We start from the raw sequence: 25,775 nt of genomic DNA on the forward strand, positions 1-25,775 counted from the left end.
AGGGCGACCCTCCTGATGACCACCACCCCCACCCCTCCTAAAATCTGGGCACAGGTGGGGAACCTCAAGGCCCACCTGAAGATTCACATCGCAGATGGGCCCCTCAAGTGTCGCGAGTGTGGGAAGCAGTTCACCACCTCAGGTAGGTCCAGGGCACCCAGGCTGCCTGCTTGCCCTCAGCTCCGAAGCTGCCTCCTGGTGCCCTGTGCCAGGCCTACCCTCGTCTCGCTGCAGGGAACCTGAAGCGGCACCTCCGGATCCACAGCGGGGAGAAGCCTTATGTGTGCATCCACTGCCAGCGGCAGTTTGCAGACCCCGGCGCCCTGCAGCGGCACGTCCGGATCCACACGGGTGGGTGAGCATAGCCAGCAGTGCGGGGGGCCGGGAGGGGCCTGGGCGAAGCGGGCACCCCCACCTTCTCCCGTCTCTGTCCCCAGGTGAGAAGCCCTGCCAGTGCGTGATGTGCGGCAAGGCCTTCACCCAGGCCAGCTCCCTCATCGCCCACGTCCGCCAGCACACCGGGGAGAAGCCCTACGTCTGTGAGCGCTGCGGCAAGAGGTCCTGCCCCACTGCCAGCCACCCCTGCCTGGCGCACAGGGGTCCTGGGGCACCCTGGGGGTTAGAAGACCCATCTAGGACTCGGCGGGGAACTGAGCAGCATGGGTCCCCAAGAGTCCTTTCCAATCCAGACGCTGATGCAGGAGGCCCCCCCGCCCAGCTTCCCTTCACGGTGAGCCGCTTCCTTTCCACCCCTACAGGTTTGTCCAGTCCAGCCAGTTGGCCAATCACATTCGCCACCACGACAACATCCGGCCCCACAAGTGCAGCGTGTGCAGTAAGGCCTTCGTCAATGTCGGGGACCTCTCCAAGCACATCATCATCCATACTGGTGAGCAGGTGTCCACCTTTCAGCCCTGTCCCAACCCCTGCTCCAGGGGGCGAGGTGGTAGGAAGGGAGGGACCCCAGATCCAGCCTTGGATACTGGCACTTGCTGCAGGTGGCCTTGAAGGTATTGAGTTCAGAGGAGGACCCCATTTTCTTAGGCGTTCCGGAAGGTGCAGAGACCACTCGAGTCTTCTGTGCAGCTCTGGTGGCCGCCCCAGAGCACTTCCTACTGTAAATAAGAAGGTTGCTGGGGAAGCTGGAGGCCACTGAGGTCCTCCCCCCTCCCCCACTCCCCCCAATGGCAGGAGAGAACCTTGCCTCCCCCCCCAGGAGAGAAGCCTTACCTGTGTGACAAGTGTGGTCGAGGCTTCAACCGAGTGGACAACTTGCGTTCCCATGTGAAGACTGTGCACCAGGGCAAGGCAGGCATCAAAATCCTGGAGCCAGAAGAGGGTGGTGAGGTCAGTGTGGTCACTGTTGATGACATGGTCACACTGGCCACTGAGGCACTGGCAGCAACAGCCGTCACTCAGCTCACAGGTGCGGGCTGTGGGCAACAGGGTAGGGGTGGTCCAGGGCAGACCGCCTCTGGGATGGCCACAAGGCGGCAGGTGCCTCTAGCCTTAGGTCCTGCTGATTCTGCCCACAGTGGTACCCGTGGGGGCTGCAGTGACTGCTGACGAGACAGAAGTGCTTAAAGCTGAGATCAGCAAAGCTGTGAAGCAAGTACAGGAAGAAGGTGAGAGGGGCCGGCTAGGGTGTGCAAGCTGGTGGACCCCAGGCATCCCTTCAGTCCTGACCATAGCCCCACCTCCCACAGACCCCAACACTCATATCCTCTATGCCTGTGACTCCTGTGGGGACAAGTTCCTGGATGCCAACAGCCTGGCGCAGCACGTGCGAATCCACACAGCCCAGGCACTGGTCATGTTCCAGACGGACGCAGACTTCTATCAGCAGTATGGGCCAGGCGGCACATGGCCAGCTGGGCAGGTGCTGCAGGCTGGGGAACTGGTCTTCCGCCCTCGGGACGGGGCTGATGGGCAGCCGGCTCTGGCAGAGATGCCCCCCAGCGCCTCTGAATGTCCACCGCCTGCTGAGTGAGCAGGTATCCCTCCTCCTGTTTATTTAAGGATGGATGGCACCCTATAACTGAGAGGGGTGGCCCCATCCTCTAGAGAGAATAAATTTGATTATTTTCTAATGCTGCCTTCAGCTCCCTAGGGGGTGGGGTGGGGAGCTGGTAACCTGGGCCGATACTGCAGAAGGGCTGCTCCACAAGAAACCAGCCGCCAGAGACCTGCTTCTTTCTTGGGAAAGCCAGGCTGTCCCTGCTACAGACTGGGACAGTAACCGTACCACCGGCCTGGTCTGTGACCTGAGTAGGGACTGCACACTCGGGGCTCAAGAGAACACAGGCTCACCTGCCCTGTCATTCCAGTCTCCTCTTTGCAGGCTTTACACCTATGCAGTTTTAGGGTTCGACTGCCTCACTGCACCTTGCAGCAGAGACATGACTCTGCTCTCTTGCCTGAGAATTCAATAAGCTGGACCAGTAAGCACTGGCCACACATGTTTGCCAGAACCCAGAGCCCCAACAGAGCCCAGCTCAGAGCCTGTCCCAGAGCAGCAGAGTAGGCAGACCAGCAGGCCACTGGCCCAGTCCCGGTGTGCTTGGGAAGCAGGAAGGCTCCACACACACCACAGTAATCCCGGCCCAAGGATTAAGGCCAAGCCAGTGCTGTCAGTTGGGAACATGTATTTGCCCTGAATTAGCGCAGTCTCTGCTAGCAGACCAGGAGTCTGGAAGGATGGAACAATCAGCAGCTCTGGTGGAGAAATGGGAAGCAGGGGGTGGGGGCACTCACAGCGTTACAGAAACTACAAGCAGCTCCTTTCCCCCGTGGGTAGGGAGACAGATGCCATTTCCCACACAGCTTGCCCCTGGTAGCTGTACTCCTGGACGCTGAGATAATGCCATCTTCTCCCCCTCAAAGGAGAAACATATTGCAAGTGAGACTACCCACTGTGGTCCCCATGTGCCCATCTCCCCAGCCTGGCCCCCGTCCTACTGCCGCAGGAGGAAACCAGGAGCACCAGGCCAGTCTGCTGCTGCAAGGCCAGCTGGTGCCTTAGCCAGAGAAGAGGAAGGGGTGAGGGACAACACAGCTCACTTGAGGGGGTTCTGAGTTTGGGGTGGAGATGAAGGTATTTTGTAATTGAATTTAAAGTGCCTTTCAACCAGTCAAAACCTTGCAGTGTCACAAGTGCACATGCTTCAAGATTGGTGTCTGTGATAAAAAATCTCTTGTAAGTGAGATTAGTATTGGGGAGGTGGGGATTAAATACTGAACAAGTCAGCCCCCATTACAAACTAGGGGGTCGGGGAGAAAAAGCCAAAATGTGAGGAGGGATAGCTTTTTTCCCGTAAGCGAGCAACCCTTGGTCTCCCCACCCAAGTGACAATCACATTCACACTTGACTTGTTTTGTATTTTTTAATAAAGTTTGTAATCCAATGGACACACAAAACAAAACTGCGCTGAGAAAAACAGTTTCATAAATTAATAAGTGTTAGGAAGTTGGGGGGAGAGGTCAAGGTAACAAGAAGAGGGGATTAGCCAGTCTCTTTTTGTACAGTCTGTGTGTGTGTGTGTGTGTGTGTGTGTGTGTGTGTATGTGTGTGTATATGTGTCTGTGACACTCCCAAATCTCAGGGGCAGGGCCCGTGCTGTAACGAAGCTCACTTATACAAATGAGTGACAATACAAAGTCTGAGTATGAAAATAAGATTTTCTCTGAAAACACATTTTTGGCACAGATTAAAAAAAATGTATGTCAGGGGAATTTGATTTAAGTCAGTATTATATATATTTATATATATTATATATTTATATATACACACATCCCAAGTTCTGCATATCCCCACCAAGAAAGAAAATCCTTGTTTGCTCTTTTCTGATTGTAAACTGTACATCCCAGGTGAATCAAAGATGGTAGCGGCAAGAGAATTAAGAAAGGTGACACATCCAAATGAGCAAGGGGAAGGATGGGGTGGGGACAAAACAATCCGATGAAATGTTCCTTGACCCCAAGGTTTCAGCAGAAGTTCAAAGTCCTGGTTAGAGTCTGTGATGTGTGTTCACACCAAGACATCCAGAGTGTCGCAGCCTGTCTTCACTGTGCAAAAGTCCAAGTCACTAATTTAGTGCAAAGGCAGTTCTGTTTTGTTTCTTAAAAACAAAAACAAAAATTAATTCCACTGCCCTGTTCCTTTCCTCCAAAAAGGAGAGAGAAACCCAGCCCCAAGGTGTCTGCGAGTCCATCGGTGGGTGGTCTGTCCTTGGGCTAAATGTCATGTAAACATACGAGTAGCAGCACCACTGCCCACAGGGGTCTGTCCGACTGTGCGGGCAGGTGGGCAGGAGGGCGAGGCTGGCCGTCTGGCAGTGGAGTCTATCCCCTTCGGCAGCTTCTTCCTCCACGTGGCTGAGTTGTCCTGTGTTTATTTTTTGCTGCAGAGCCCCAGGAAAACACACCGAGTGATGACCATTCGGTGGTTCACACAGAGGCAATGACAATCATGAGGTGGGGAGAAATGTTGGAAATGCTGGCTAGAAGGTCAGGGGCCAGTCGGGACAGGTGACTCTCCGAAAACTCGCAGGGTGGGAAGATCTGCAGCACATAGGCAGGCTGGAGAGGGAAACAAGAGAGAAAAGTGGGACCCTGTCTTCACATCACCCATCCCACTACCATTTTTCCCCTTGAAACAATTCCACTGGGGGCTCTGAAAAGGCCCGGTCCAGAAAGCCAGGTTAGGTCAGTTTCCCAGCTGGCTAACATCTCTGAATTTGTCTACCAGAAGCAGCCGAGTTAGATGCTAGGAAGGAAGCATCAACAAGCTCCCTGGGGCTCTCTTCTAAACACGGCTAAAGGGAAGCCTCTCATCTCAGCTTTCCAGGAGCAGCAATGCCTCTGCCATACACCTGTCCAAAATACCTCTTCACCCACCTACTTTTGGAGACTTTCCTGGACTTCTTAGTTGACACTGGTAACCCATCACCAGACCAGTGGAGGCATGACCAGCCTAGCAACCTGTGCAAGTGTTAGGAAGGAAACTGGCTAACCTGATTGGAGCCAGGGTTGGGAACATTGATGATCCCTGCTGCCTGCTTGGCCTGCAGATAAGTGATGAAAGCAGCCTTGAGGGACTCAGTCTGGCTCACCACATCCTCTTGGTCACGGCCACAGGGAAGAGCCAGCAGCAGACAATAATCTGTTTCCACCTGGGGCAGAAACAGCCGTTAGTGACAGTCATTCCCATAGAATAGCAGCCCATGCATGAAGAGGCCTGTCTAATCCAGGAAACCTTGTTTTCTAAGTCCACAAAAGCCCCGCCTGAGATGATCTTTATTTAGTACAACCTCATACTCACTGAACAAGGTTAAGCTTGTTTCTAGGTCTAGAGGTATTTTGCCATGCCATCCCTCCAACCTATTGAGTTCCATTCCAGAATGCCATCCTTTTTTTTTATTTTATTTTTTATTAGTGAATCATCATGAGGTACAGTTACAAACTTATGAACTTTCGTGTTTGCATCTCAGTCATACAGTGATCATTTACCCATCCCTCCACCAGTGCCCATTCTCTTCCACCAATGTTCCCAGAATCCCTCCCACCGCCCTCTCCATCCCCCACCACCCCACCCTGCCTCTGCGGCAGGGCATTCCCTTTTGTTCTCTCTCCTTTTGGGTGTTGTAGTTTGCAATAGAGGTATTGAGTGGCCTTCATGCAGAATGCCATCCTGGCATCTTATGACAAGCCTGAGACAGGCAGATTGAGGGGTCTCTTACACTTTCCCTTGCTCACCTGGCCCCACTCTTACCGTCATCCTTCGGGCAACTCCTTCCAGCTGGGAAGCTTCCAGTCGCATCCTCTGGGCAATCCTCAGTGGAGGGCCTCCTTCAGAGAGGGGCAGGGATCGATGGGCGAGAACATTGTTGCCAGAGACAAAGTGGAGCTGCACAGCAGCTGTGTCGTTCTTGAGAGCCAACAGGCCCTGCCACACAATGGGGTACTTCTGCTCAAACGGAAACAAACAGGAAGTAAGCTCATGGGATGGAGCAGAGATGCTAGACCTGGCCCTAGCAGCAGATCATTAGTCAAAGTCAAATGGGATTGAAGAACATTCAGAAATACCACAAAGCAGGGGGATCCCATACGGCACCCTAAGCATTGCTGGGAGTGATCCCGGAGTGCAGAGCCAGGAAAAAAAAACCCAAGCACTGCCAAAAACAAAACCCCAAGAGAGCACAAAGCAGGGCAAGAGAGAGAGTATGGTTCAACCACATGGTCTCCAAGCATCACCAAGTGCAGCCCTGGAGGTCGACAAGTACCACCTGGGTGGCTTGGCTAACCCCCAGCTCTGCAGGACCCAAGCGGAACCACATCCTTAGGTCCTCCATGTTTAGCCATCTTCAAGATCGCCTGTGGCCTCCTATACACTGGGAAGCCCAACACTAAGCTATGAGGTAGAGAGGAGGCCCCTTGTGCATCTTTACCTTCAGAAGCTGGACCATATCCACAGGCCTTTGGGAAGTCAAGTGTGGAGAGGAATCTTGTTTGGGGGTGGGCTGGGCATCAATGTGCGGCAGAGCAAGTCCAGGAGGGGTGCTGGGGCCTGAAGTTGTGGGGACAAACAAGGGCTGCTTTGGGGCAGCCTGAGCAGGAAGAGGAGCTGGGAGATCAGATTTCAAGGAGACAGACACCGGGGAAGGATAGGAGGTCTGGTTTGTTTCTGCTTGAGTCCTCTGAACCTGGGCATGAGGTTCAACTGGCCTATTTGTAGGTACAGTTGGGAGACGGGGCTGCTCTACTACTGTCTGGGTCCCCTTCGCCTCCTGGGAGACCTGAGGCATCTTGCTGCTTGGTGGCTGGCCTGGCTGGCTGAGCGGGGAGGGCTGGCAGGACTGTGTGGGCTGGGCAGGCTGAGGGGGCTGCACGGGCGGGGGAGGCTGTGTAGACTGTGTAGGCTGAGTGGGCTGCAAGGCTTCACCTTCAGGAGGGGGGCCCTGGATATGGTGAAAAGAGAAAGGAAGAGTTAGAGCCCATTACGCACAGCATCCGGTTCCCTACAAGCAGACCCAGGCAGAACTGCTGCATGGTAACACCCTCCGCTTGGCTCCTGGGAGGGGCACTAGACAGAGGCTCTGGTAAGGTGTCCCTGTTCCCTCTCTCCTCCCCACTCCTGCAGCTAGGCGCCACATCACCCATTCCCAGAGTACCCCCTCACATCCCCAAGAGGCTAATGATGACCCTTTTCTCCTAAAATTTAGCGAAATTTCTCTTTAAAATCCTGGCTAAGACAATCTACCTGAAGTGCCTCAGTGGTACCTCAACCCTTCTGGCCCAGAAAGGTGGTTAAGGTGCTCTCACCTGAGCAGGAGCCTTGGTCCGGGATGGTAGGCCAATGGAGGCAGCAGCTGGAAACTGGGTGTGCGTGAGCTGAGCAGGGCCATGGTAGGTACGGATGTCCCCGTATCTGTACTCTTGAAACAGCTCCCCACTGGAGTGCACAATCTGTACCCCATGAGTCACAACCACGGGCGGTGTCAGAGGCAGCCCCTGCAGCTGGTTGCTGGGGGTAACTGTGAGGATGCGAGCTTCACCATGAGGGTTAGGAGCAGGGGCTGCTTTGGAATCTGCCACCTTGGCCACTTCCTTCACTGGCTGCTGGGGTGCCTTGCTGGCGGGTGGCACCTTCACTACTCCGTCTGTGGTTCGAGGCTGCTCACTGACTGCTGTCACATGGGGATGCACCATGATCCGCACATCCCGGGGCACAGTGTATGGGTGTAGTCGGTACTCGGACTGCATGACCAGCACCTCTGACTGCACAGGGGCTGCAGCCCGAGCAACTGGCAGGTGGTAATGGACTTCTTCCTCTGGGGGGTGCTGGGAGGCCAGAGCCGGGACACTAGCTGTGGTGGGCTGAGGTGTGCCAGCTCGCTGTGGGGCCCTGACCTCTATTTGCTGGGGCTGCAGAGGGGCCCTGGGAGAGTGAAGTGTCTCTGGTCGGATGCTATAGGTGATGCTGGGCAGTGTGGGTGTATTCATTCTCACCTCACCCTGGGACAAGTGACTAAGGGATACTGTCTGGGTGATACTGTGGGGGGGCATGATGACAGACTGCTCTGGGTGTATACTCGAGATGAACTGAGGCATGGGAATGCCTGCAGCCAGCATAACTGTGGCATTAGTGGAAAGAGCTGGGGAAGTGGTACTGCTGGGGTGACATGCCCTTGGGAATGGGGATGGAGTAGGCCCGCTGGGTCGAGGAGGATGTGCATCTGGCTTTGTGGCTGCCAAATGGGAGACAGTTCTGTCTGTTGGGGTACTGGGTCCCGAGGTGACATGGTTCACTTCTGAAGGCAGTTTGCTAGGCAGAGCGGGAGGGTGGTGGGAAGTGAGAGCAGACCCTAGGTTAGCTGGCTGAAGGACCTTGGTCTCTATTTTTAAAGTGACGGGATCAGCAAGTTTTTTGTTAGTGGTGACAATGCTTGGGGTGAGGACCAGTTGGTTGTGAACCAGCACCGGAGGTGTATTTATCCCCTGGGTGAGTACCTTCACCGTTCCACCCTGGGTGACAGGTGTGGACACAGACAAGTGAATGGGCTCAGGCTTCTCCAACGCTGGACGATCAGCTTTAACAGATGAAATCACGGGAGATGCATTGTACGTCTGGGCAGTCAGTACCAGAGTAGAATGAGTGGCCACGTTTGCATAGCCTGAAGGAGTTTGAGGGCCTTTGGGTGGAGGCTGTGATGGTGTGACAGAATCAGGTTTGACCTGGGACTTGGACACTGATTGCTGAAATTCAATGTCCATTGCACTTGCTGGGGGAATCTGGCTAATCTTGGCACTGATCCGCTGTGGCCCTTCTGTCTTCTGCCCAGAATAGCTCAGAAGTACGACACCTTCTGAAGTGTTCACACGCAGCCCTGTACCTGAGCCTGTGTCTGCTGGCCGGTCATCAATCACAGACATAGACCCTGGATGGAACCTACTGTTTTCATTGGTGCCTGACCTTGGTTTGCACTTTGACGATGGTGTAATCACTGCCCCTGCCACAGTCACTGTACCAGTTGTGGCTGTCACTCCACCAGATGCAGCGGTCACGGCACCTGTTGTGACGGTGACTGTGCCTGTGGCAGCATTCACCACACCTGCAGCAGCACTCACCACGCCTGAAGTGGCATTCACGGTGCCCGTGAGAACGTTCACTGCATTCACTGGTGTGGCTAGAACATTCACTGGCCCCTTCAGAACATTAACAGGGCCAGTGGGAGTATTCACCAAACCTTTAAGTGTGGTCACTGAGCCCTTCACAGGGCCCTTGAGGGTGTTCACTGGGCCAGTCAACGCATTCACAGGGACCAAGGAAACATTCACCAGGCCGGTCAGGGCACTCACTAGGCCTGTCAGAGTTTGAGGAGGTGGTTTTGCTAGAGTTATCTTCTGTGAATTCTCCAGATCAATGCTAACAGGCATCCGGCTGATAACAGAAGTAATTTTGGGAGCAATGACAGGAGCCACCTTTTCTTTGTCTGCAGCTACTGGAACCTCTGAGGTCAGTGTGTCAGAGATACTTGTTACTGGGGCTGCAGGTTTTTCTTCTAAAAGAGGCTTTTTATTTTCAACCGAGGGAGACGGTACCTCATGCAGACAAGGAGCTGCACTAACAGGCTCTGCAATTGCAGTTGTGACACTTGTGGAAGTGATTCCTGTGGCTGATACATATTTGGGGTCCATGAGGATCTTCCTCAGGGTACTAGAGCTGGTGTCAATGTCAGAGGCTTTTGTATCCGGGGGCAGAGCTGGAGATGATGTGGACTGTGACCGAGGCTCCTCCTGCCTAGTGATCCACTCTGTCACCTTAGTAGGAGGACTCTGGTGTGGGAGTCCTCCAGCAGTGGGAGTGGGTGGGAGCTTTGCTGCAGTTACTGAAGGAATTATGGGTGTTGGTACGCTTGAATCACTGGGTGGGGTCACTGGATCACTTTCAATGATGGAATGTACCTTGAATCTGGCTTGTGGCTCCTCATCCAGTGGTGCTGGTTGTGATGGAGGGGGAAGGTCTGGGGGCATGGACAATTTGGCTGGAGTCTTTTCTTCAACAACATTGCTTTCTTCAGGTAAATCCTCTGTGGTTGGGGTCTTGTTTGGGTCAGTAGCACGCGGCTCAGGAGGAATGGGCTGAGGTTTTTCACTCTGCTTTTCTTCCTGTGGAGTTTCTAGAGGGTGTGTCGTTTCCTCATTTGTTGCAGAACTCCTGCTTTGAACTTGGTCAGGTTCCGAGGCTCGGATATCTGCAGTAACTCCAGCTTTCTTATTTGTATTCCGTTTGCGGCGTGCTCGAGTTTTCTGGCGCCCTTTTTCTTTACGAGCAAGAACAACTTCTTCTTTTAATCCTTTGGCTTCTGGCACTGAGTGGGAGGTTTCACTGCTGTTTCCTTTAGCTTCCTTGGTGTCTGCTGGCCCTGTTCCTGAGGGGTCAGAAGCGCTGACTGATGGCCCAGAAGATTCTGTAGCAGCCTCGGTCTCTAAGATGCCAGACACAGCCACATCCATCTCGGGCTCCATTCCTTCTTCAGAAGACTGTAGCACTTGAGAATGGGGTTGGATGTCTCTCTGAGACTCTGCAGAGAAAGGTGGAGGTGCTGGGAAGTTTTCTGGCTCCCCAGAAATGTCATTGATGATTGAGCCAATGGCTGCGGCCAGTTCTGTTTCACTTGCTTGGTGTGCAGGTTTGTCGCCATCCCCAGTGGCAAGGCCCTCTGGTGCATCTGCAGATGAAGCCTTAAAAGCCGCTGAGGTTTCCGTGAGTTTTTCGATGTTCTCTACAGCCTGTTCCAGCTCCATTTGCTTGGCTAACTGATTTTCTTCTCGGGATGGTTTACAGGCAGACCCATCTTCCTTCTCTGTTTTTTTGTCTGGATCAACCAGATCACTGTTCAACTGGGATGACAAACTACTCTCCTTTTGGGGACTCTCGCTCTTCTCGGGTGAGACTGCCACAACCCCAGCTTCCTTTTCCACTGGTAGCTCCACAGGACTTTCAGTAACACTGGGGTTGACATTAGTGTCCACGTTTTTCAGATGTGCAGACTTATCCACTGCTGACCTGGAGTTTCGAGATCTCCCTCTTTTTGATTTAGAGTTTTTCTCAGGGCCTGTTTTTTTCTCCACCACTTCAACTGGGGGAGTCTCAGGTGCATTTCTGTCAGTGCTAACTTCTTTTCTGTCACGTTTCTGTTCACTTCCTGCTTCCTCTTTATCAGTCTTAGATTTTGTGTTATTTTCTTTCACATTTATTTGGGAAATCCCTTCAGTAGCAGCCTCAGCATCAACTTTTGGTTCGTTTCTCCCCTTTTTCCCTTGTGGGCCACCAGTAGCTGACTTTTGGGATCTTGGGGATCTCCATCCCTCAGTTGACTTAAGTGTTTCTACTGCTTCTTTTGCTTCAGTTTCGTCCTCCTCATCAGCTCTCCGGCGTGTTTTTGGAGGTCGTCCCCGCCTAGGGGTTGTAGGAACTGCTGCTGCTGCCTCTTGGAGCTCTCGCTCCAGTCTCTTTCTGGTTATCCTAGGTTGCTCAACAGGTTCCTTGACAGGGGAGCGGCTTTCATGGTCACCCATGGTTGCATAGACACTCCTTACATTCCGGCGCCTTGTTCGGCTAAGGGGCAAGCTCGGCTCAGGGTGTTCAGAGTCTGTGGCTGAGTTTTTAGAGGTAGCCCTTGTAATCTTCTCTGCCTCCATCTTTAATTCTAAAAGCTTCTGTGCTTCTCCCCGAGGAGAACTGGATCGCTTGAGCTTTTCCCTATCTATCCTCTCACTCTTTCTTGTGACGGGCTTCTCTATGACACTTGCTGCTGCTGCCTGAATGGGGGTCTTGGAACGTTTACTTTTGTTTGTTTTTCTATCTTTTGCAACAACTGGAGGATCAACCTCTACATCTTCAGAAGCTTGAGGGGGAGCCTCAGGAATCACTTCAGCTTTCTGATTTGCATTTGGCTCAACATTAGCAGCCAGATCTGGCTTCTCTACTTTGGGCTCATCAGCTTCCTCAGCCTTCTGAGTGGATTTTGAAAGTGGCTGAGTACTTTCAGGCTCTGGATCTACACTGACCTCTACTTGGGAAAATGAGGACCCAGGAGTTGGAGGCTTAGTATCTAGAAAAGGCAGCTGGTCAACTGATGACTTTTCTTCAACAACTAAAGGAGTCTCAGCATCATCTTTACTGGTGACCACTTCTGGGGCAAAGTCTAATTGTTCAGGTGGTTGCACAGCAATGGGAGTATGTTCAGAAACAGATTTTGCTTCTTCTGAGGTAGAGGCTGGCTCCACAGTCTTCTCTTCTGAGACTGTATCAACCTCTCCTGCTTTGTCACCAACTGTTATCTTCTCCTGTGCTGATGATGACTCTGGTATTACAACTGTGACCGCAGGAGGCCCAATCGAAGATGGAGTTTTCAATTCTGCATTTTTATTCTCAGAAGCAGATTCTAGGGTCTTAGGATGACTCTCTGTATCTTCCTGTTTCTCAGCTTCTTTAGGCTTTTGGTCTTTTTCTTTCTCTTTCTGTTGCATTCGTGTGAGTTCCATAAACCTGCTATGGAACAGAACTACTGGCTCTTGAATCAAATCAGTTGTGCTGTTTGCTCCATCTGATGTTTGCCTCCCATATAACCTACCAGAAACAAAGTCAGAATCTTCATCTTTTCTTTCTAGATGTTGTAATCTCTTGGAATCTTGTTCAAAGATTGAGCTGTGTAAAAAACGAGATGCAAATAATTCTTGCCTTTCTTGTTCTTCTTCTTTATGATCATCTTTTTTATCATCAATTTTTCCTTCTGAATCAGTTCGAATTTTCTTTTTTTTCATGTACCAGGATGGAATGGGTCGTGGTGCAGAATCAACTTTTTCTTTATCTTTGTTGCTTCGAAAATTAGCAAATCGGGAGTCCCAATCAAGAAAAGACCAATTTTCTTCTCGAGATGAAGAGAGGGATTTAGCTCTTTCAAGCAGAGCTTTAGTGTCCGGTGTGATTGTCTTATCCAATGCAAAAGAGTAAAATTTGTTCCTTTCTAAAGAACTAGAGAGTCTTTCCTCCCGCTCACGTAGTTTATCTTCTCTGTCCCTCAATAAAAAAGATAATCGAGAATTTTCATATAATACTGAGGCTCTGGGCGAGTGGGATTTGTGTTCACCATCTTCATCAGAATCAGAAGGCACCTCACCAGGTTCTAAGTCACGAACAGACCTCTTTCGAAGACTGTCTCTCTTAATTATGCTGTTTGGAAAACTCACATCAAATCTGCTGGCATCTTGTTTCATCTGAGAGTCCCATCGACTTAGTTCATCTTCAGAATTCAAGACAGATAACTTAATTTTGGTCATGTCTGCCATCTGTTCTCTCCTGCTAGAATCATAAGGATTAAATTTTAAGGACTCTTCTCTGACTGTTATATTAGAATATGGGAGGCCTTTCTCATCTACTTTAGGAGACCCTTTTACTGACAGTAGCCGAGGGGAGCCTATAGGATCATCATCTTCATGGAAGGAGCCATGTCGAATACTGGGAGAACAACTAGTCCTTTCGGAATCTTCACTAATTTGGCGTGAACTTCTGTAATTCCTCTCTCTCTTTGTACAGATTTCAAAATCAACATGGTCCAGCCTTTTCTTTTTGCTGGGAGGAGAATCGTCGGTGACATCTTGAGGTGGTTTGCCTACTTCATGAACCAGACTTCGTCTTTCATATTCATCTACATCTTTTTTAGGACTGCCGAACTTCTCAGACTTGGCTATTTCCATCTCCATCTGCTGTTTTCTACGACTCTGCTCCATTTGTTTTCGGTAACTCTGTGTGTGATCAATATCAATGCCAATTTTTTCTTCAGCGTTTACTGAATGTGGTTTCTCTTGTCCTGATTTACATTCAAGTGTTTCATCACGGAGGCTGCAATAGTTTTTCCTAATATCCTCTCTCTCTGGTCCTTGATCATCTAATAGCTGCAGCTGTTTGAGCTGTGGTTTTGAGGAAGTAGATTTTTTTGACTGGGTTTCTTGATTTTCCACAGATTCACTCACTGGTTCCCCCAATCTTGCTTGAAGATCTGAGCTGGGCCTTGAAGCAGTCCCAACAGAAATACTGGAAAGCTCTTGACAGTCTTTAGGACTGGGAACAGCATTAAGTCTGTCTAGTTTGACTTTTTTAGATTCTCTTTTCAGAATTTCTTTCCTCATAGGCTTTCTTTCAGACTCTCCTTCTCTCAGCAAAATGACTTCTCTAGAGGGTATGTCAGTTTGCTTTTTTAAAAGTACCCGAGTGTCCTCTACCTCTGGACTACTTTTCTTGACCTCTGGTTTTTGCCTTTCTGTTTTCATATTAGAATCTGCAAAACGCCTTTTTCTTGCTTCCAGCTTCTCTAGATCCAGAGCACTCACTCCATCAGTAGTCTGTTCTGGTTTTAGGTGCTTCCTGGGTTTCATCCTACCTTCTTTATCTACCACTTCTATGTGGCTTGAAAGTCCTTTTTCCTTTGGAACTTTTGTTCTAACAGATTCCAATTTAGACAAATCAGATTTTGCAGGCTCTGTTTGAGAGATCTGAAGTTTCTGATCTAGGGACGACTTAACAGAGTCATTATCAAGCTTAGTTTTCAATTTTTCCAAAGAAGTATGATCAATAACCTTTCCCTCTTTTTCTTTTACACGAGTCAACACCACACAAGGCATGAGTTCTAGGCGGTTTTTTGCAATTCCTTCTTTATCAGCTTTCTCTCTGCTCAGTTTATTAAAACTCCGTGATTTTTCAGGACTCTGCTCCCTCTCATTTTCTTGGTCTGTCTCTGAAGATTGAGAACTAGGGGAAAGAACTTTTCCTTTTCGTTTCTGCTTATCAATTTTGTCCTTTTCCACCTTTTCCTTCCTAATTAAGCGTCTCTCTCTTTCTACTCTCTCAGGATCAAAAGTTCGCTCTTTATCTGATTTTTCATTTTTTGTATAACGTTCCAATCGAGACTTGTCAATTTTATCATATCTTGGAGGGGAAAGTGAGCTACAGCTGCCACTTCTGTCTGAGGATCGGCTATAAAGCCTCCTCTCAGAATCACTAGGCAATCTATCAGATTGTGAAGGCGATGCTCCAGGACTCTGTGGGCGCCGCAAGTGCACCGGACTCTGACTTCGTTCAATTGGCCTCCTCTCGTGGTCTCTGTCACGATCAGAGTCGAATCTTTCACGTTCTCTTTCTCGTTCTCTTTGCCTATAACTGTATTCTCGAATATCTTGTTCATAAGGGTCATTCCTATAATCCCTGTATTCCCGAGGATCCTCATAATACCGTGATTCATAGTAGTCTCCTTGGTATGTTTCCCATTCTGAATAGAATTCTCTCCCTCGAGCTGGATAGTCCCTCCTGGAATCCTCAGGATATGTGCCTGGAGTACGAACATTTTCATAATAGGTACGATCTTGGCTATAGTCATAAGATCCCCTTCGTTCCTCTCTGCCGAAAAAAAAAAAAAACCAAAGACTTCTTAGGTATTTTGTCTTGTCATTATTTTACATTCAATTAGATGCATGAGATCATAAAGTATTGTTTTAAAAAGTCTTTGCTATTATTTGGCTTAGTAGATATCTTAATGGTAAAATGCATACATGGTCATGCATACATGAGACCTGGGTTCAGTTCCCGGCATGAAAAAGAAATTCTAGAATCTTTGTAATTAATCATTAGTTTAAATATTTGCATTCTAATAATTGAAGCCACTAGTAACAGGTGAATACTTGAAGTGAGACTACACACAGTACTTGATACTTAGGTTTTCTTCAATAATTTATTTAGATTACAAGTAGAGGGGCCTGGACTGATAGGACAGCACACAGAACACTTGTTTTGCACGTGGCCAATCTGAGTTCAATTTCCTGGCATCCCATATGGTCCCCATAAGGCTTCTCCCCTCCCCCAAGCCCTGCCAGGAGTGATTCCTGAGTAGATCCAGGATTTTATTTTTAGAAAATTGTTTTATCTACTGAGTAAAATCAATTTCACTTTTGAACTTTTTTTTTTTTGGAGGGGGGTGGGGGAAGGCACACTCAGTGGTGCTAAGGGGTTACTCCCGGCTCTGCACTCAGGAATCTCTCCTGGCAGGGCTCATGGGACCATCTGAGGTGTTGGAAATTGAACCCAGGTCAGTCATATATACGGCAAACGCCCTACCTGCTGTACTATTTTTCCTGCCCCACATTTAGCATTTTTTTTTTGGCTTTTTGGGTTACACCCAGCAATGTTCAGAGGATCTGCACTCAGGAACCACTCCTAGTGGTGCTCAGGGGACGATATAGGATACTGGAAATCAAACCTGGGTTGGTCACATGCAAGGAAAACACCCAATCCACTGTACAATCCACTGTACACTGTACAGTGTACAGTAGTACACTGTACAGTGTACAGTAGTACACTGTACTACTCTGATAGCTTTTTTTATGTGGCTACTAGAAAATTTCAAATCACATATGTAGCATTCATTATGCAGTGATTCAGCCCATTTTTATTCATTTGGTGTTATGAATTATATACTAGTATGAAATAGTATTAAATACTGGTATATATTTATGTACTATAAATTGTATACATACTAGTACATTATATATTACTGTATTATATAACAGCATATACTATTATGCTAATATGCTATATTATATACTTGTATACTATACTAACAGTATACATACTACGAATTATACTATATAAATTATCTATAGTATAAATATATAAATAGCATTTATACATACACTATTGTAGCATATAAGTAGTTATACTTAATACTTATAAGTATATAACACAATATAGTATATAATAGTATAGTATAAGCATCTAGTGTTTATATATACTAGTATATAAGTATAGTAATAAATAGTATTATGCACTAACATAAAATAGCACTCCACCCCAACATTTCTAAGTCTTTCACAGTTACTTTTTTTGCCAAAAGATAACTTCACCACCACTTGGGAAATTCTGCTTCAAAAAATAGATTAATAATTTAATTCTTCCCATCTATGTGGCATGTATAATACTGACAGCAAATTAATAACTGATGTAGTATCAGATAATTACAACTTGTATGAGAGTCCCTTAACTGTAAAGGATTGCACTGTCAATTTTGTCCCCATAGTGACATCTTTCCCCACATTCTAAACAGGATTAACTATATACATAAGAACATATACGGTGTATAAACTGAAATTTTAATGTACCAGGTCAATGCCTTCATTTTTGTTTATGCTCAAATGTTTGTTGTCTCAAGTAGATATGGCATAGTTATTCTATATAGCATTGTCATTAGTAATTCACTAAAACCACAGATCCAGAACTTAAATCCCTAGAGGAGTAAACTTTAATCTTGTCCACAATTTTTATAGTTCACTTATTAGTGTCTGGTTCATAGTAACTGTCACTGTCACTGTCATCCCATTGCTCTTCGATTTGTTTGAGTGGGCATCAGTAACATCTCTCATTTTGAGACTTATTGTTACTGTTTTTGGCATAGCGAATACGCCACAGGTAGCTTGCTAGGTTCATAGTGGTATTCAAATATTTGTTGAAAGAATATCAGAAAAGGGGCTGGAGAGAGAGCATGGCGGTTAAGGCACTTGCCTTGCACACAGTCAACCCAAGGTTCAATCCCCAGCATCCCATATGGTCCTCCCGAGCCCACCGAGTCCTCAGTGCAGAATAAGGAATAACCCCTAGGCACGGCCAGTTGTGGTCCCAAAACAAAAAACCAAACAAAAGAATATTAGAAAATATGTCAAAGCTGCAACTGTGAGGGTCTGAGATATTATAGAGTGGGCAAAGTGCACGCACAGAGTCAACCCTGGTTCAATGCCTAATACTATGTATGGTTCCCAAACACCACCAGGAGTAATCCCTAAGTGAAGACCGCTGGGCGTGGTCAAAAAAAATGAAATGAATTTTAAAATGCAGAGCCCTAGGCAAATGAATCATTTGAATTTCTGAACGGATATAATGTTACAAATGAAACACTGTTTTCATTCAGGTATAAACTCTACAGTGGGATAATGTCTTTGCACTCTACGAAAAGGCAAAAATTCCAGTAAGTACTACCATCTTAAATCAAGTAGGACAAAACTGGCTGATAATGAAGTCCCATACCTTCTAGCTTCTTGCTTTAAGAAAGAAACACCATACAATAAGGCTAAATAACAATGAGTCAAAACACAATGAACAAAAACCTGATTATCAGTTAAAAACAAGTACACTACTTTACCTCATAAGACACTGTTCTTTGAAAAAAAAGAGTTAAAAATATACAGAAAATTTAAAGATAAAATTTAAGTCTTCCATGCAACCAACTAGACCATCAACCCTCTATATTCAGTCTTGGGTAAGAATTCCTGTAATCACGTAATGTAATCAGTGACTTTGAAACATTAGAAGTTCAAATTTTGGGGAATTTGCCTCATGGGTTGGGGTGACATTGGTAAATTTTAAATTTAAAAACCTTCCAACTGTTCAATGGCCATTATATAGTATTTCATGAGGAAATGAAATAATGTATTTCCTTCTGCAAGTTATATATATATAAATGGTCTTAAAGAAGGTAGTACTGTAGCACTGTCATCCTGTTGTTCATTGATTTGCTCGAGCAGGCACCAGTAACGTCTCCATTGTGATACTTGTTACTGTTTTTCGCATATTGAATATGCCAGGGGAAGCTTGCTAGGCTCTGCTGTGCAGGCGGGATACTCTTGGTAGCTTGCCGGGCTCTCCAAGAGGGACAGAGGAATTGAACCTGGGTCAGACACGTGCAAGGCAAACGCTCTATCACACTCTGCTATCGCTTCAGTCCTCAAAAGAGGTAGTAATAAATAAATAAAGCATTTATCAGGTCTCTGGGACCAGTATCAGAATTAGATTCATCCCTATCAGGGAATTCTTTAATACTTAAATTGAACATCTAAAAAGTATCTTACACATTACAGTCTTTTGTTTGACACATATGTATAGAGGTAGAGCTCATTCTAGGATACTTAATTACAGACATATGTTTGGACAAAAAGCTTGATTATATGAATGGTAGTCTTCATTTTAAAATGTGATCCATTATTAAAAAATATGACGTTAGGATATCTTTGTATATTTGAACTAAAAAAAGGAATCAATTACTAGTCTGGGGTAGTTTTAAGGTTTTAAGTGAAAAGATATACTGATCCAGGCTTTTACCCTTTAGAGAAGCCTCTTGAACACACATCCCTCCTTTCTAAGTTCCTTTAAATAAAAACTATCATGTTTCACTAAAAAAAGAAAAGAGAGAAATATATCTTGAACTGTGAGATTTTAAATGGGTTTGAACTGTTTCCTACAAGTAACAGCAGAAATGTCAACTATTACCATGGCTGAAAAACATTATCAAAAATAAATAAGGTTTATTATTTATATGATTAAAATTACCAATTTATTTATTATTGGCGTACAGTTCACAAAGAGATTCAGTTTTTTTGTTTTGGGCCATATCTGGTGGTGCTCAGGGCTTACTTCTGGCTCTGTGCTCAGGGATCACTTGAGCACTGAGCCCTGAGCACTGCTGTTTGTAGCCCCCCCAAAACTAACAAGCAAATAAAAAAACTTTTGGAAGATCAGAGTAAAGGGATGAAGACAGAATTTAATCCCATCTGAATGTTGTATATTAGAAATTAAAAATTTTTAAATTCAAGTGATGTTAATATACATACCTTCTTTCTGCTAACATTTCATAAAAGTCTCTGATATCTTGACCAGATTTTTCCATACAGTGATAAAATGCCAACTGACTTTCACGATTTGCAAAATCAACCTAAAAAAAAAAAAGTGTTTGATTCAAGTCCCAACATGACAAATTTCAAGAAAAAGATATCAATCTCAACATGCATACTTTGTTCGAGCTCCAGGAATGATCTGTAACACTGTACCCCAAGAATTACCAAAAGCTATGACTATGTGCTACCCAGAGGATGACCTCCCCCCCAAAAAAACCCAAAAAAACATGAAAGAAAAAATAGTCTATCTCAATTAAATGAAAGTTATCATTATTGAAAGTATTATTTTGTTAATCTGAAATATCTCTCATATTCCAAACAAATCTTGATAAAGCATTGTAACTTAAAATTCCACATCACAAGGGTTGGGGGAGATGGCCTGAAGGGCTGGAGTGCATTGTTTGCAGGGTGAGCTCTAGATTGGATGCCTAGCTCTACACCAGGAATAATGACCAAGGGTCTCTGGGTATGGCCATGAAAAACAACAACAACAACAAAAACCAACCTCCAGAATCCAGTCCTGAAGAGGTGGAAAAATAAAATGTACAACTAAAATAATACCTATCAATAGTCTAGGCTGTCAATTTTTTTTTTTTAATTTTCTTATTTTTTTGCTTTTTGGGTCACACCTGGCGATGCACAGGGGTTACTCCTGGCTCTCCACTCAGGAATTACCCCTGGTGGTGCTCAGGGGACCATATGGGATGCTGGGAATCGAACCTGGGTTGGCTGCGTACAAGGCAAACGCCCTACCCGCTGTGCTATTGCTCCAGCCCTTAGGCTGTCAATTTTTTAATCAAATGAGGTGTCAAGGCATAGCTCAGTGCTAGAACACCTACTTGCCTTACAGACATGAGGCAAAGGATTTATTTAATTCCTAGCATAGTACTACATACCTGAATTTGATTCTGGCAGCATTACCATAGAATCTCTAGTGCCACAACTAAGTGTCCAATACCATAACCAGATATGTTAACCCTGGTGAGTGCTACAGCCAATGTGTGAGTACCATAACCAAATTTCGTGTGCCCCTATTTATCCTAACAAGGGGAAAAATTAATCAACTAAACTCAGAAACACTTATGCATAAGTTTGCTAGAACTACTCTTAGAACCTAAAACAAATATAGAAGAACACATTTTATTCACAGTTGAGCCTCAGAGTCACTAATGCTTATGATCATCATTATCTATCCCTATCTTATTTCAAAAAGACAGCCAGAGATACATCTCAGGGGTAATGACATGCCTGCCTGCCATTTAGTAGGTCCAGGGTCCACAATCCCCATCACCATCCCATCTCACCCCACACACAAAAGACTAATACAATCTATCCATCATAATTAAGTGCATAAATTCCTTTAGTGTTTTAAAACAAAAACACTGTCAGTTCCTGAAGTTGAGTGAACTGGCTAGCAGTATTGTTCTGGAAGGAATGGGCTGAATCTAATTCAGCCAGGGGCATGGAGCACTGGGGAGGCTCTGGCCCACCCCATGCTGACCTCTAACTCACACCTCTTGAGCCAAAAATAGCCCACTGCTGTTGGGGTAACTGTTAGGAGCTGTTTAATGACTTTGGGCCACCTACCACAGGTAATGTGCAGACAATGAAGTCAATGGGTAGAAAAAGAGGCAGCCCATTTTATAGAGGAATGGGGCAAAGAGATATATCCAACCTATGCCATCAATAAAAGTGCTACATGGCACCTAAAGAGAAGGCATCATCCCTGCTTGAGTCCTAGTCAGAGTGTGCCTGGCAAATACAGAGCGGAGGACCTGCATATAACCTGCTTATAAGTGCATGCATAGCCACTACTGTGCCTGGGTGATTCCTGGTAACTACAGAGCACCTGCTTCTCCCTGGCCTTTACCCCAACTAATACTTCCTGGTCTAGGCTTCCTGTCCTGTGTCCCGCAATGGGAGCCATCCCGAATCCAGGGAACCAGAATCCAGGTGCTCATGCCAGTAGGCAGCACTCACAAGATACCCACCCCAGTTAGCCGCAAGGCCACTGTCATCCCCCACCACCAGACCTGCCAACAATAGTGGTAGATCCTACTGGAGCTTGCTCCTTGCCGCACCCACCACCGCCACCACTTTGCTCTGCCCCAACCCTCTCCTCGCACAGCAGTCTGCCAACTCCCTGGCCTTATCTCCTGGGCCACAGCCACTCTTTTCTTTGTGTGTTGTGCTTAATCTCAGTGTTTTTTTTTATTAAATATGTCCTTTATGTATAAATAAAGAATAATTGGGGGGGATAAAAACAACAGGAAGAAAAATGTTCACATTTTTAGTAATAACCCATTCTTTAGGAGAGGAAAGCTGTAGAAGAGAAGATCATTCCTGAAGTCACATTGGCTTTCAGCTAGCTGCTGGGTGTGCAGATACTCATAAGTGACAAGGGCCATCTTGTACCAACAATGTCCATCTGATCATCAAGTCACAGAGAAGAATAATTTGTTGAATAAGAAAATATTAGGGAATGTTCTGTAGCTGTTTAAAAGATGCTGCGCCCTCAAAAAGCCAAGTATAAAAATTAAAATACCGGCTGAAAAACAGTTCATACAATGTATGCCTGATAAACTACTACCCCGTAGCGAGCCAGCTATAAAATGCCAACTCTTAAGAGGGCTGATCTGAATATAATTTTGTCTTGTTCCTGCTTAAAGAAATTATATGTACCTTAATTTTATTCCCACCAATTTTTCTCCCCTTGGTCTCTTTCACAGCTGCTTGTGCATATTCAATTTCATTGTAGAGAACCAGGGCCATGCCTTTTATGCGATCAAACACCACCTGTAAAAAAACAAAATCAAAATTAAAACAACAACAACAGAACCAAAAGCCTCATCGACTAGATATACAGTTAGTTACCAATGAAATTCTAAATCACAAGGACACTGCCAAATAAAACCTACTTTATTCTTATTTAGGCTTTTACTGATGATATCCATAGTACTAAAAATAATAAATTGTACAGAAACTGTTTAGAATTGTAGATATTGTAGCTTGAAGTATAATATACCTTCATTTTTTTCTTTATTTTGTTTTCCATTCTGAATACTGTATTGTATTTAAGCATTCTTCTAGCTCAGGATCAAAAAATTAAAATATAAGTAAACACCCTTGAAAGATCTCTGTATCAACAAAGAGTATCAGTGAATTTTGAATTTTGCTTTAAGTAGCAATATTGCCTGCTGGATTTTTACTTATATAGCACTCTTCAACACATGTGTTTTTTCTCCAAAGTTAAAATTTTTTTAAATGTCAGTTATACAATGTTACTACTACAGAATATATATGCTGTCAGGCCAGAGAGACAGTATAGTGGGTAAGATGCTTGCCTTGCACATGGCCAACCAGATTCAATCCCTGGCACCCCATATCATCCCTCAAGCACTGCCAGGAGTGATTGCTGAGTGCATAGTAGGAATAAGTCCTGAGTATTGCCAAATGTGGCTCCAAAATCAAAATGAAAAAGATGTAAACAGTTAATTATACTATCTTTACTTGGAGATAGCACAGCGGGTAGGGCGTTTGCCTTGCACGTGGCTGACCCAGGTTTGATCCCTCTTAGAGAGCCCCGAAAGCTACCAAGAGTATCCCGCCTGCACAGCAGAGCCTGGTAAGCTCCCTTGTGGCGTATTCAATCTGCCAAAAACAGTGACAAGTCTCACAATGGAGATGTTACTGGTGCCCACTCAAGCAAATTGATGAACAATAGGATGACAGTGCTACAGTGCTACATTTAATGAAAAGGAGCCCTTTTCCGTGTGTTAGGCTACAAACTTTACATGAATAGTTTGTGGAGTAAAGTCTCTTAAAGTCATTACAGCTTAAGGCTAGAGAGATGCTCAAGAAGCTAAGTATACCAAAAGCATGCTTTTCATGTGGGCTGCCCCAAGATTCAATCCATGGCACAGCAAAGTCCACTGAGCACTGCCAAGGTGGTAAGCCTAAAGCATAGAGTCAGAAGAACCATCCCTGCCATCCTTTAGCACTGCCAGGTATGACCCCAAACCCCAAAAACAAAACAAAACAAAAAGAAAAAAAAACATATAATAAAAAATAAATTTATCAATTAAAAAAATTAAGTATAATCACATGAGCATGAATGTGAATAATTATGGACTAACTTTAATGTAGATACATTATAAAATCCCCTAAGAAATATTCCACATCAATATGCAGATTAATTTCCAAATTCCGGTTTTTGGAGAGGGAGGCCACTCCTCACAATGCTTGGGGATCACTCGAAGGACGGAATCAGGAGGACCAGATGGAGAGCGGGGGACTGAATGAATCCAGGTTAGCCACATGCAAAGCAAGAGGCCTGGCCGTTCTATTATCTCTCTAGATCCAAGTTTCAAAATTCTTCCTTGAAATAGTTTTTTGATATATTTTCTTTCCTCTGCTAAATTAGCAAACTGTTTTCCCAAAGATATATTTGTTTTCATGCACATCCATCATACACTGTAACCAAAAAACCATTGTACATAAAATAATAGAAAACAAATTAAGAATCCACAGCATAGGTAAGGAGGCTCTAGTCTGGAAAATAGCTGTTTCCAGCAATATAAGGAGACTTTTAGAGTTTCTTTTAAAAGGATGTCTGCTAGGCTCGTCCTGAGTCCCCATGCAAGAGAATGAATCCTCTGAAAAATCTAGGCATGTGGGAGCAGTGACTGAAAAGGCCAGGCCTCAAGGGGTCAGAACTCGGCCATCTTTCCCATTTCCCTCGATCTTCTGGGGCCCTGGCTGTCACACCCACAAACTGCTTCCAGGTGCCATAGACGCATCAACATCTATGACCCACAGACTCACAAATGAATCTTAGAACCAAGCAGCTTGCTGCAGAGATGGCTCTGGATCGCAATTATTTTAGTTTTTAGATTCCCAGGAGTACACAGCCACTTGTGTGGCCACACGATATCTCGTACTATTTCTATTTTTCTTTTTGTTTTTTGTTGCATTACTGTGAGATAGACCCTCACAGACATCTTCTACTATTCATAACTAGCAATACAAAATAAATTATCTTGCATCTGCCTGTAGGGCAGGCTTAAGGGGTGGTGAGAAATTTGGAAATAATGGTGCTGGGAAGGTGCAATGGTGGTGGGATTGGTGTTGAAATACTTAATGTAATCAATTACTGCGAACAACTATATGAAAATAAAGTTTAAAAATTTTAAAAAGAGAATGTCTGCTAGCAAGGGTTCCACCAATACAGGCAATTATCTGGATAAGATTTTAGAAAAAATCACTTAATATATGAATTATTAAAGGAAAATGAGAAGAATTTGGATATGAAAAATAAAATGCCAAAAAAAGAGAAGTCAAAGGTGACTTTAAATCACACCAAAATGTTCACCTACCTTTACCACAGGTCCATATCGGCAGAAATGCCGTGTTAAATACTGATCCGACACGTTTGAAGAAAGCCCATCTAACCACACACAGTTTGTAGGCATGCTCTTTCCAAAACCCAACTGAATATAAAAAAGAGAAATTTCTATTACTTTACCAAGTAAAAAAATACAGAATCCTAAGAAAATTTATCTTCTGTAGGGTTCCTATTAAACTAACATCTCTAATGGGAATTGTGTTTAAAATCAGAGATCAAAGAGTTTATAAGACAATTTTTAATTAAAATAAAAGTTAGCAAAAATGTAATTGTGTCTAAGCAAATATTAAGTGTATAGTACAATACAGTAGGGATACAATGAAGTGTTGTCACTTTTATGCTTATCTAATTCTACTGCAATTTAAAATAAAACACAAGAAATCCCAAATATTAAAAACATACCCAACTATGACAATACGATAATTTTAAACAAATTATTTTACCTTTAGGCGATTATTTCCAAGATATTCCCCATCCATCTTCTTAATAGCCTTACAAACGCTGGCAATATCACAGTATTGCAAGAACGCATACTGAGGAACCCCATTTACTTTCTTAATATCAATATCCTGAAAAAGCCAATGGATACCAGTGATAT

The 25,775-nt window shown here is 45.4% G+C and overlaps 2 protein-coding genes across 3 annotated transcripts in view; one reads left to right on the forward strand and one right to left on the reverse strand.

Moving 5' to 3' along the window:
* ZBTB17 (zinc finger and BTB domain containing 17) overlaps window positions 1–3,408 on the forward strand; it is a 28,525-nt gene extending 25,117 nt beyond the window's left edge. Inside the window, exons 10-16 of the mRNA XM_012931636.2 lie at window positions 55–142; window positions 235–351; window positions 438–558; window positions 759–889; window positions 1,217–1,426; window positions 1,536–1,625; window positions 1,707–3,408. Of these exons, the coding sequence (XP_012787090.1) occupies window positions 55–142; window positions 235–351; window positions 438–558; window positions 759–889; window positions 1,217–1,426; window positions 1,536–1,625; window positions 1,707–1,990 (1,041 nt within the window). The 3' untranslated portion in view covers window positions 1,991–3,408. The remainder of the gene's footprint in view (window positions 1–54; window positions 143–234; window positions 352–437; window positions 559–758; window positions 890–1,216; window positions 1,427–1,535; window positions 1,626–1,706) is intronic.
* A 252-nt stretch (window positions 3,409–3,660) lies between these two features.
* Window positions 3,661–25,775, reverse strand: part of SPEN (spen family transcriptional repressor) — an 88,510-nt gene continuing 66,395 nt past the window's right edge. For both annotated transcript variants that reach the window (XM_004603362.2, XM_055139584.1), the window contains exons 7-15: window positions 25,621–25,746; window positions 25,149–25,262; window positions 22,456–22,569; window positions 19,711–19,811; window positions 7,321–15,457; window positions 6,447–6,956; window positions 5,771–5,965; window positions 5,013–5,171; window positions 3,661–4,578 (exon numbers count right to left, since the gene is read on the reverse strand). In XM_004603362.2, the coding sequence (XP_004603419.2) occupies window positions 4,447–4,578; window positions 5,013–5,171; window positions 5,771–5,965; window positions 6,447–6,956; window positions 7,321–15,457; window positions 19,711–19,811; window positions 22,456–22,569; window positions 25,149–25,262; window positions 25,621–25,746 (9,588 nt within the window). In that variant the 3' untranslated portion in view covers window positions 3,661–4,446. The remainder of the gene's footprint in view (window positions 4,579–5,012; window positions 5,172–5,770; window positions 5,966–6,446; window positions 6,957–7,320; window positions 15,458–19,710; window positions 19,812–22,455; window positions 22,570–25,148; window positions 25,263–25,620; window positions 25,747–25,775) is intronic.

Source organism: Sorex araneus, chromosome 5, assembly GCF_027595985.1.
Source record: "Sorex araneus isolate mSorAra2 chromosome 5, mSorAra2.pri, whole genome shotgun sequence".
Classification (NCBI taxonomy): domain Eukaryota; kingdom Metazoa; phylum Chordata; class Mammalia; order Eulipotyphla; family Soricidae; genus Sorex; species Sorex araneus.